This window comes from Tamandua tetradactyla, assembly GCF_023851605.1.
Source record: "Tamandua tetradactyla isolate mTamTet1 chromosome 1 unlocalized genomic scaffold, mTamTet1.pri SUPER_1_unloc_2, whole genome shotgun sequence".
Lineage (NCBI taxonomy): Eukaryota > Metazoa > Chordata > Mammalia > Pilosa > Myrmecophagidae > Tamandua > Tamandua tetradactyla.
Genome location: NW_027518238.1, coordinates 529,802 through 542,441, shown reverse-complemented (window position 1 = coordinate 542,441; position 12,640 = coordinate 529,802). Strand labels below are relative to the sequence as shown.

The window sequence follows — 12,640 nt, the reverse complement described above, 5'->3', positions numbered from 1 at the left end:
TTTTTGGTCAAAAATATTTCATAAAGGGTACTTAGTACTTTGTTTGGATTACTTAACATAATTGAGTTAAGGTGATCAGTGTGTTACAAATTTTTCCATCAACTTTTCACCTGGTGAGTTAGTAGTCATTCATGACTTTGCTAGATCCATAATTTTAATTAGGGTTACAGAATAGTTTTCTAATTATCTTGCTTTACACTTACTAGCTGTGATTCTTTTATATAGAAGAACCCTTCCACATCCACTATTTGGTTAAATTTTACACTAAAAAAATAGGATTCTGAGCATTTCTGTTTTTTTCACTCTTTCTTAATAAAGGCCAAAATATTTTAGATTGTACCCTTCTTGAAAATGAGTTTATTGTACATATTATAATTTATCAAGTATTATTTGGTGGGGTAGCTCAGCATATTTACTAAAGCAAAGATCTTACTCAATCCTTTAACACCCAGTGAAATGCAGGACAAGGAAAATGATTGTATCACAATTGGCACAAGAAACTTACAGAATCAGTGCAGCATAGTGGTTTAAAAAGTGTGCTTTTCAGGCTCACGGACCTGGATTTGAATGTTAGATCTGTCACTTAACACTTTTTGTGCCACCAGACAAGTTGCTTAACCTATTATGTCCCGGTTTCTTATATGTACAATGTTAATAATATTAATACCTACATCAGGAATTTGTTGTGAGGATTTAATGAAATGATTCCTATTACTCGCACAATACCTATATTAATGCAATGTATTAGTATAGTCAAGCAGTATAGTAATGTGGGTGTGAATGAATGAATCCTAGTTGATACCAAAAGTATATTTACTAGTTATATGTCATTCCTCTCCTTGATTCTTAAAGTTCTTCATAATTTATCTTTCATTTAATGGTTATGATCTCATACTTAATATTCACAATACTTTATTGTAACCAATTACCAAAACCGATATAAAATGATCCTAGGGGAAATGAAATATTTCAGAAGTATTCAAGAAATAACTTTATATTGTACCATTTTGGAATATTGAAAACCACATAGAAATCAGTGGGTCTGAAATTTCTGAAAAAAAATTTGGTTATCTAACTCATTCCTTCATTGTCTTTTCTGTTTTTGTGTTAAAAAGAAAAACTGGGTTTTTACTTTACTTTTATTTTAAAACTAATAAGCCATTCATTGTTCAAACATCTGTATCTTGATCTCCTGTCATTTTTAGTAATCTGATAATCTCCCCCAAAAAAGGTACTTCTTCTTTACCACTAATATATGCAACTTTTACTTTATTGCCTCATGTCTGGTTTTCATTTGTTGAATAGTTTTTTCATAGGTGTTTACATTTTATCACGTTATCTAGATTGTAAAATTATTTGTAGGTAAGTTAATTTTCTGTCCTCTAATATTATATCCGCAAAGAACCAGCTACTGTAGGTACCTTGTAGGCATTCAGCAAATGTTTAATAATGAATGAAATGCTTAAGCTTGACAACATACTTATTTTTAATTCAGTTTAATTAGTTAACTTTAGTAGTTGAAATCTTATGAGAGATTCTGTAATGTATAGTTATATATTTCTAAAGTTATTGAAATTAAGTACCATTTCTTCAGGAAATCATTTTTTAAAAACAGCTATTTGAATTATGAGTTTTCACAGTGGTATGATAATATAGCTATATACAATTAAAGTTCAGTAATAACTTGGTTTCACTGTGGGAACTTAGTATTTATGTTGAAGAAAATATAAGTGCCTTCAATTTTTATTTTTTATTTATTTTTTAAACTTTTTTCTTTTTTTGTCTTTTGTGTATTTTTTATAATGTCTTCAAGTTTTAGAGCTATTCCTCTGTTCTGTAATGGCAGTAAAATTTTTGAGACATTATTTAGACTCACTATTCTCGTTGGTGCCTTATGGCTGAAAAGTATTAAGAGCTCATACTTCTCTCCAAACTTCCAACTTTCAAAATAGTTTACATATTTTATAACCTTAAATAGGAGTATTTTTGCTTGATAGACCTAATCTAAAGTGAGAAATCTAAGAAAATATCTGCAGAATTTTTGAATTATGAACTAAATTTGTGTTAAAACTCTATCAGCATCAGATACAGGTACAATAGTTGATTCCCACCTAACTGATATAAGGACATAAGCATTGTTAATTATTTTCTTTTAAAAAAAGTTCATGCTTTTTTAATATTTCAAACTTCCTATTTGATTTGAAGCTGAATGGAAGATGCATATTGAGAAACACCATAAGTGATTGACAATAGCAAAGATAAATTTTGGAATAGATAATAGGATAATTATCGGAAAAGATTGTGTGAATTTACTATTGTAGATTAACTTTACTAGTTTTGTTGTTGTTTGTGTTTTCTTGTTGTGTTGAGAGGGTTGCTTTAGACACTCTTGCTGCATTGCTAAAATCAAGTAAGTTTTTAAATACTAGAAATACTAGATTCTGTGTCTGCAAGTATTATACCTAATACATTAAAGAAACTGGAAATGTAGATTTAGTCTACATCCAAACTTCCAATAATATGAATCTGGTTTATAATATTTTAATGTAAAAATTGATTTTATCTTCTAGAACATTGATATTCTGTACAACTAAGGTCGTGTTATTAATTGAGCTATAATTTATTCAGTATACTTATATGATTTATTCAAGTACATTGACTTCCCATTTTCAAATTATATTTATAAACTTAAAGCCCTGTTGGTAGAAGAAAATAATATGTAAATATTATATGAATATAATTCTTCAAAGTGAAGCTAATATGGTATTGAGAACTTTTACTATGAAGAATATCTTGTGCAACTACTGCCTCTTGCTAAATATGTTACATACCACATATGATTTTCACTTTGATCCTTCTTATTAGAAATTTTGTTTCTACCATAAATTCAAATTTATCCTATTTAAAAAGTTACTATTAATGTTAATTTCAGTCTAATAAACTCATTTACAAAATAAAACATTATTTTCTTTATTTTCAAGCTGAAAAGTTGGACTAAAATGTCTTACCTTAATATGATGTCTTTGAATAGTAACCATTTACATTTACATGTTCTTTTTTTCTCTCCAAGATAATCAGAATCTCTATTTTAAATATTAATTTTTATGAGCAGTATCAGTAAGTAGCTTTAAAATTAAAGACACCACCCCCATGGATGATTGTTTGATTAAAATTAATATTTTATTTAACCACAGTAATACCTTAATCTTAAACTTGTGTTGACAGATTAAAATTTTTTCCCCAAAAAGTAGTTCATCAATCATCATAGGTTAATTGATTTCTATAAAATGCTTGAAATTGATAAGGGTTTTAGTTTTCATTAATTTAGAATGAATATGTCATCCGGGATCCCTGAAAATTAGTGAACTTTAGTAAAAGTTCTTTTAATCAAAGAACTTCATATAAGAAAGCTTTCTCCCCCTCACAGGTTTCTTCCAGGTCTTTGATGTCAAAATGTAATTTCTGAGAGGGAATTATTAAGTTTGATTATCCCAGTGTCTCTACATTATGTTTTAGGTATGTATTAACCCATTTGGAAACTTCAGTAATTCTTTCAGGCAACTAAAACAGTGGAGCCTGCTGTTGCACTATCTTAGTGTCCATGCAGTGAACCAAGGGGTCATTTTATAGGTAAGCTCGAGATGAGGAAGAGATTAGTTTTTCTTTATAGCTAAATAACCTCAGGATAGATTGGCATTCTACATTATCTTGCATCTTTATAACTGATGCAACAGGCCCACTGATGTGATGTTGGGTGGCTGTTGATATATATTACTTGCCATCTTAGTAAAAGGCACTCTTTTGATTAAGCATGTGAAATGTCAAAACTTTAAAAAATAATCAAATTTTTTCAAATTTATGGATTCGTTTCCTTTATTCCACACCAATAAAATTGATGATTTACAAAAAAACTTTTAGTTTTCATTACATTAAAAAATCAATGACCAGAAAGCACAGTGTTCTAATTATATAATACTCCTTACATTTCATTTACTAAAAAGTTGTATAAGTATTTTTGCTTAGCATTGTATGGCATGAATTGTATATAATTCCTGGATATTTAGAGCAACTCATTTCAGTGGAAACAAAGTTTGTAATAAGAACTACAATCCAATCGAGTTCATTTAAACAAAAACAAAGTTTGTAATAAAAGTAACGATGATAATGACTTTAACTTACAGATCTGAATATGATTTTAAGATACACATTCCATTGTTATTACCAAAATGGGTATAATCATAAGTTTTAAGATATATGAAACTTTTGTTATAGACATTTGAAAAGATGTAACCTTAATTTTTTAAATGAGATTTAAAAACCACTAAACAAAACATGGATAGCTTTCTGGAGAATGTTATAATTTGCCCTATGGAATGTGCCATATTTATTTTATTAGATAAACATTATTTAGCTATGTGGTTGCCATGGTTTTCTTTGGAAAAAAAAGAGTTACCACAGTATTGAGGTAATATTCTTTGATCTATTCTAACATTTTCTCTTGTCATTTTTGTAATGTTCTTTCTCAATATTCTTTGTTAAAGAGACAAATGCCAGGAGAGCTGTAGACAGAGGATATGTCCAAGTGCTTTTAACAATTTATGTAGATTGGCACCACCATGATACTCACCATAGAAACATGCTCATCTGGGAAGGAATTTTACAGAGTTTAAAAAGTGTTACAAACATTAAGTTGGGAAGAAAAGCATTTATTGATGTCAATGGGATGAAAATTCTATATAACACTTCTCAAGTGAGTTTTTAATTTTTTTCCTATTGTGATTATGTACTAATGATATAAATTTGGTTCTTAAGAAAATGGAATTGGTATACCTAATACTCAGAAAAGTGAAAGTATGTTAAATATGTTTTTAAAGTGTTAAAACTAAAAGACACAATGATTTCTCATTGACCTCAGCTGAATTGGAGAAATTAGTCAGTGCACAGACTCTGCAAGGAGAGATTTTCCCACCACCAAAGTAAAAGAAAGATGCATAAATCCATCCACAGTCAGGAAGGGGTTCCGTGTCATCGTGTTTTCTAGGATGTGCAGTTGGTCATACTCAGTTTTGGGGGCTTCCCTCAGAAGATATTTGTGGATAAGGCAGTTTGTTATCTGTAATTGTTTTTATGTCTTCTTACTGGATAGAGCCTGTTTTTGAGTAGAGAGGGTACAAAAATGAAAGCTGGAGTTGAAAATTCTTGTTCTGCCATCTTAAGCATGAACACTCTTGACAATATTTCAGCATGATTTTTTCTAGCATCTTTAGAAGACTATCAGCTGTGCAGAATGGGGGGTGTTCTGATGCAACATTTTTTGCTTTTATAAGGCTGTAATTATTAGAAATCTGTCTTTTTAAGAATTTTGGTCATTTAACCTCTTCGTGTCCTCTTGGTCTAACACATGACATACATAATCTCTTTCTTTGTGACAGTAGTTAAGATGTCTGAATACATATTTCATGGTTACCCTTGTTTCTTTGTCTAGGTTAATCACCTGTATTTCTTTTTGTTATTCTTAGTATGGGCAGGGATGGATAGTTGATCTATGGGGAAGAGCATGGTATGTGAAGCCAAAGACTCTGGGTTTAAATCCTTGATAGGTGACCTCGTTTATGCCACTTGACATTTCTGAACCTTAAATTCTCATCTATTGTGAAAACTCAGATGTAAAAGTATATATTGAAAACTTTACATTGTATCAAAATACTATCAAAGTATCAATTGTTCATAACTTAATATTGTTACATGACATAGTTTTAGATCCCTTCTTCATCTTAACCCTTCTCAAGATAAGATATCAGGATAGCAAATCAATCTCTTAAAATTTTAACTGACAATATTCAGGTTATTATTTTATAAGTTGGCCAACTAATTTAAGAGATATTTTTGTATATTAACTGATACAGTTTAAAGAAGGGCTCAGCCAAATGCATGGCATCTCTGTTTCTTTCTCTTACATCTTTTTAAATTTCATATGACTTTATTTTTTTTCCCTTTTCCCTTAAATTTCTATGCTGTTGGCTTTCTTAGTCCCTCTAAGTCACTCATAGATAGTACTTTGATGACTTTTGGTACCAATGATTGTACTGATTTCTGCTTAGTTAAAATATTTAAGGAAAATTACTACTAAGTTTGTCACATGAGTTTTCTATTTACAAAATGATATTTCTTCAAAACTATTTTTGTAGTTATACTCAGTTAAAATTGTTTTTTGCAATACTTGTCTTTAGAAAATTATTAATGTATTACTTTCTGCAGTAATGTAAAATTGGATTAGTTAATTCACCAAAGGCATGTTTCTTTCTTTTTTCCTTAAAAAACAGGAATGCTTGGCAGCCCGGACCCTTGATCCTCTTTTCGAAACCTCCAGTTTAATAATGAGGAAGTGTATCCCTAAAAATCGTCTGCTACTCCCAATGATTAAAAGTTCTTTTCATTTCCAATTGCCAAGCATTCCTGTAACTGGCCCTTTGGCCCAACTCTACAGTTTACCCCCTGAAGGTAGGACTACATGGTAACAGCTGGCCTGAAATTGTGCAGCACTCTTGACTTTTTTACTTTTGTAAAACTCCTTAGAGAAAAAAAAAAGACTTTAATGAACATGGTAAAACTCTCACAAATATTTTAATTAATAAATATGTCTTTAGATATAAGAAATTGAGGTATAATAATTAAGGGAAATAGTGTTGAATATGTTGCATATATGTGAATGTGAGTTGTGGACAAATGTATGTATACCATGGAAACATTCTTTGATAGTTTATATAAATTTCCAGAGTATATAATATTAAATGTTTAGGCAATTATATTTGTAGCTTTTTACAAAGCTTGTCTGTAATTTGTTATTTTTTAAAATTAAATTTGTAGCTTTTTAGTGAACATTGTGTTTTTTTTCAGTATGTATGAGTTTTTTCTTTTTTCTTTTTATTTCTTTTTCTGGAGTGAGGTAAATGTTCTGAAAAATGATCATGGTGATGAATATACAACTGTGTGATGATACTGTGAGCCATTGATGGCACACCAAGGATGGAATGTTCATACGTCAAGAATGTTTGTGTTGTGTGGTGATTGGTTTTATTGATAAAAATTACAAAAAAAATCCTAATCATCGAAAACATGGCTTACACCTTACAAAAAATTGCATATGTTATTTGAATGAAAATAAGATTATTGGGGGTTAACTTTTGCATTTTTTGTATATACTGTCATTGTGTCGTAAAAGGAAGTAAAAGTTTAAACTTAATGTGGGGAAAAGGAATTTATTTGATAAGATCTAGTAAAATGGAAAAGAGAAGGTAGTCTAGGCTATAAATGGAATTTCTGCAATATTTTATTGTCCGCGACTTCTCGCTCAGCGTCAAGCCCCCGGCCGGCGGGTGAGACAATGAGGAGAGACAGAGAGACGCAGACAAATCCGCGCTGGTGAGAAACACAGATCCAAGACACGTAGCAGTTGTAAGCACAGACCTTTACTGGAGTTAAGCTTGCATTCTCTGTTACAGGTTCCGCGCGGGCGAAATATCCCGCGGGGGAACAACCTCTATGCGGCCGTCAGGCACGGCTCCCTGTGGGTCGTCTCCACCCACCCTGTCCGGGTAACCTCTTATATACTGTGCCCAAACCCAATAGGTTAGTGCCACGTATACAGAGGTGATTGGAAGATAGGGTTGGTGGGCGCGTACGTCATACGCGGAAACAGGATGCGGGCACCATCTTGACTCACTCGATGGGCGGGGGGAACTCTAGAGCAGGCTGCAGCGCGACCACTAGGCCCAACCCGGGAGGCGGCTCTCCACATCTCCCCCTTTTTTATTATTTTTGGTCCGTAGACCCTTTCTTAGACCCAGTGTCTCCATTGATGAGTGAGCTCCCGTGAGCTTGATTAGCCCACTACTTGTTTTGGTGCTTTGGGGAGTCTGGACTAGGCTTGCTAGGCACCAACCAGAATGCACTCCTCATATAGAGACCGGAGAGCCCGTGAACTGGAAACCACGTGACTCTCCCTGCAGTGCTTCGCCTCGCAACTGGTCTAAGCGGGGCTCAGGAGAGCGGCAACCAGAGTCGAGAGTGTCACTAGATGTCTCTGTGCAATGGCCGGAGTCTAGTCTGGCCAGGACCGTGACTCTGCCTTAGAGATCATCCTTTAGACAAAAATTATGACTTCTGGTGCCACCTTTTACACCCGGGACACGGCCATGGGCTTTGCAGCAGACCTTACTTTCGAGCGCCCCGCCCTGAGTGGCCGGGATGGACCACGCAGTGGGGGGGAGGACAGGGCTACGGTGCGGGTGTCGCCAGGGGCATCAGGGGCAAGTGACATAGCCAACATGGTAGTAACACGCAATTGCTGCTGTGTCTGGAACAAGCGTTCTAACAAGCATTTAACAGTGACTAAGCCCACTAATAGTCCCACTGCCACGAGAATCCAAGTAGTCAAATTGGGCCAAGAGAACCATGAGGTGACTCGGTTCCACAGACTTTGTACAGTCTCGCCCAGTTTGGAAAGGTCGAAGGCAACGGGGGTTATTAAAACTGGTCCCCCTTCTAAACAATCGAAGGGTGACCGGCGTTTTCGTTGCTATCTCGTCAGTCGCCGCCATCATCAGCAGAGTTGGAGGCCTGATCTGATGGTTCAGGTTGAAGGCTTGTTGGTTTTTTAGGCAACAGCTCCGTGGCCTCCTCGGGCGATGTCACGGTTCTCACCAGTCTTTCCGGAACCCACACTGGTTGACGTCCTGGCTCCTGGGGAAAAACACAAACAGAGCCTCTGGCCCAGCTGAGCACTGGGTCAGGGCCTTGCCATTGTCCTGACAGGACATCCTTCCAACGGACTAGACCTCTATGTGGAGGACTCGGAGTGGTGTGCTGTAGGGCAGGTGTCATTCCTTGTGCATTTTCATTTAAAAAATTATATGTAAATAAGGCTACAGACAGTTGAGCCTTCGGGGACAGGCCGTGGCCTATTCCCCCTTTCTGTTTTTTGAGCAAGTCTTTAAGAGACCTGTGTGCTCTTTCAATGATTCCTTGCCCTTGAGGGTTGTAAGGGATACCATGTTTTAATTGCACTTCCATATTTGCACAAAATCTTTGGAAGGCTTTGCTGGTGTAAGCAGGTCCGTTATCTGTTTTTAATATTTTCGGCTTACCCCACGCTGCCCAAGCGGCAAGGCAGTGTGCAATGACTTGGTGGACTTTTTCTCCTGTCTCAGCAGAGGCAAATAATATCTGAGAACATGTGTCTACTGACACATGCAGGTATTTAATTTTACCATAGACTCCATGCAATTATTAATGGCTCTTAAATCATGTAACAATCTCCATCTGCCTGATTTTTTTTTTATGACGAATACGGGTGTGTTCCAAGGCGATGTGGAGGGAATGATATGGCTCTCTTTTAGCTGTATAGACACTAGAGTATGCAATGCTGACAGCTTTTCTTTTGGTAAGGGCCACTGAGGCACCCACACCGGGGTACTGGTCTTCCACTTTAGTTTTATAGGTGTGGGTGGGAGTCTCCCCTCAGTGGCCCCTAGGAAAAACCCAGGCCTCGTCTGTCAGAATTGGAGACAGCTTGTATAGGCCTTGCGCGCCCGTGCAATGAGGCTCCTAAGCCTTTGCCGGGGACATATCCCATTCCTTTTAACAAGTGCTTAGAAGTTGGAGAGCAGCCACTGTAATTACCTGATTCGGCCACCAGAGGGAGCCCGTGGTGAGGGTTTTTGGCGAGATCACCAAAACCATTCACCGGAAGCCGCCGCGCCCCTGCAGCAGGCGCTGGCGGGGCGGAAGGCTGCGTGGGTGAGACAGGGGGCCTCCCCCAATCGATCAGCGGAGGCGCGTCTGCACCCTCGGTCTCATCACCATCTGACTCTGAGTCAGAGGTGTCTGAACTAGCGCCAGACTCTGGCGGCTTACAAGTGGGCGGCTCACTTTCACAGGAGCCGTCCGCTAAAAGGGTCTTTAAGGGAGCTAACAAAGGTAAACTTCCGGACTGCCCCATGTTTGCAGTCGGCACTGTACTTTAATCACTCGGAGAGCTCTTCCGAGTCCCCGGGGCTACCTGAAAGCCCGCGGGCCTTAACTCTCACGTAATAAGAAGTACTCACCTTCTCGCGGTGATCAGGCGCGGGAAGTCCGCTGCGAACTCAAGAAGCACGTCCTCACCAGCTCGGGGAAAGGCAGCAGAAGGGTTCCCCGTACGGGCCACCACTTGTCCGCGACTTCTCGCTCAGCGTCAAGCCCCCGGCCGGCGGGTGAGACAATGAGGAGAGACAGAGAGACGCAGACAAATCCGCGCTGGTGAGAAACACAGATCCAAGACACGTAGCAGTTGTAAGCACAGACCTTTACTGGAGTTAAGCTTGCATTCTCTGTTACAGATTCTGCGTGGGCGAAATATCCCGCGGGGGAACAACCTCTATGCGGCTGTCAGGCACGGCTCCCTGTGGGTCGTCTCCACCCACCCTGTCCGGGTAACCTCTTATATACTGTGCCCAAACCCAATAGGTTAGTGCCACGTATACAGAGGTGATTGGAAGATAGGGTTGGTGGGCGCGTACGTCATACGCAGAAACAGGATGCGGGCGCCATCTTGACTCACTTGATGGGCGGGGGGAACTCTAGAGCAGGCTGCAGCGCGACCACTAGGCCCAACCCGGGAGGCGGCTCTCCACATTTTATCAGTTGAAAATATCTTTCAACTGATAATATCTTTGATAATATCAAAGAAAATATCTTTGTAAGTCTTTTATATGTAAAAATAAATTATTTGAAATGTTATTTAAACACTTTTCAAGTAATTATAATGTTTTATTATCCTTGTAATACATTTATCAGCGATATATATCATAAGATGCACTATTATGATTTTTTTTGAGCACCTGAATTCTCCAAAGGAGGAGAAACTTCTTTATTTTTCTGTGCTGCTATAAACCACTCAACAGTGTCCTTTCATTTCAGTCTGAACTCCCTTTAGCATTGCTTGTAGGGCAGTTCCCCCATTCTAGTGGTGATGAATTATTTATCTGAGAATGTCTTAATCTTGCCTCATTTTTGAAAAAGAATCTCACTAGGTATAGAATTCTTATCTGAGGGTTGTTTTCCTTCAGCACTTTAAATATTTCAACCCACTGCTTTCTTACCTCACATGTTACTCTTGTCTTGCAGCTTTCAGAACTCTTTGTCTTTTGCATTTGATAGTGTAGTCAATACATGACAGTATATTTTTCTTCATATTTTTCCTGTTTGGTGTTTTCTGAGTTTATTGGATGTGCATATTTACATCTTTTGCTAAGCTTGGGAAGTTCTCTGTCATTATTCCTTTGACTAGCCTTTCTGCCCCTTTTTATCTTTCTTCTTCTGAAACTCCAGATGTACATATTGATGCGATTAATGGTGTCCCATAACTGTCCAGGATATTTTCATTTTTAATATTTCATTTTTCTTTTTGCTCCTCACCCTAACTCATTTCAAGCATCTTTTTTTAACAGTTTTAAAATTCTTTTTATTATAGAAGTTGTGGGTTTACAGAACAATCAAGCATAAAATATAGGATTCCTAAACACTACTGCACCACAAACAGCCTGCACTGGTGTGAAACATTTGTTATAAATGATGATAGCACTTTTATATAATTGTACAATATTTTTAACAGTAGAAGCTAGCATTTATTGAGAGCTTCTATGTTCTAGGCAATGTGCGATTATCATAGATTACACCATTTAAAACACCCAATACACAGACCTGTGAAATATGTTCTATTACTATTTTTTAAAATTTTTTATTAGAGAAGTTGTAGCTTTATAGAAAAATCATGTAAAAAATAGTGTTCCCATTTACCCCCCATTGTTGACTTTCCAACAATGTAGTACCTTTGTTACAACTGATGAAAGAATATTAAAATTGTACTGTTAACTGTAGCTCATAGTTTACATTAAGTGTATTTCCCCTATATATCATCCTCTTATTAATGCCTTGTATTAATGTCATATATTTGTTATAGTTCATGAAAGAACATTCTTGTACTATTTCTATAGTACATCATCTATATTACAGCTCATTGTGTTATATATAGTCCTGTTTTATCTTTTAATTTTTACTCTAGTAATATATATGACTTAATATTTCCATTTTAACCACATTCACCTACGTAATTTAGTGTTCAAGCATCTTTTAAGTTCACAGATTCCTTCTTCTGCCAACTCCTTTATGCTCTTGAAAGTCTCCTGGGCATTTTTTATTTTTATTATTGTGTTTTTCAACTCCAGCAGTTGTTTGGTTCCTTTAAAAAAAAATTAACTCTGGGATTTACTCCCTGGGATGTCTATTTTCTGGTTTTGTAACTATCTGGTGATGAGACAGAGTTTTCTTGAGCATCAGTCTCCTATCAGAAAGGTCTGCCCAAGGCAAATGGTGTGCAGGTTTTCCCTGTCTTTCTCAGCCTCTCATCCTGAGCTTTTGCTTGTTAGTTGTTTTGGGGTTTCCCTGTTTACAGGAGTTTGGTTGTCCCCTCTGCTTCCCAAGAAACAAACCTCCCTCTTCCAGGTATTTGAAGCCCACAGACCTTTGTCCAAGACCATCTGTTGCTATAGTTTTTTACCCTCATTTCATTGTCTCATAATGTTTTTGCCAGAAGGGCAAA

The 12,640-nt window shown here is 36.6% G+C and overlaps 1 protein-coding gene across 1 annotated transcript in view; it reads left to right on the top strand.

Annotated features, from left to right (window-relative positions):
• LOC143672706 (voltage-dependent N-type calcium channel subunit alpha-1B-like) overlaps nt 1–7,318 on the top strand; it is a 53,121-nt gene extending 45,803 nt beyond the window's left edge. Inside the window, exon 9 of the mRNA XM_077147259.1 lies at nt 4,542–7,318. Coding sequence (XP_077003374.1) covers nt 4,542–4,620 — 79 coding nt within the window. The 3' untranslated portion in view covers nt 4,621–7,318. The remainder of the gene's footprint in view (nt 1–4,541) is intronic.
• The last annotated feature ends 5,322 nt before the right edge of the window (nt 7,319–12,640 follow it).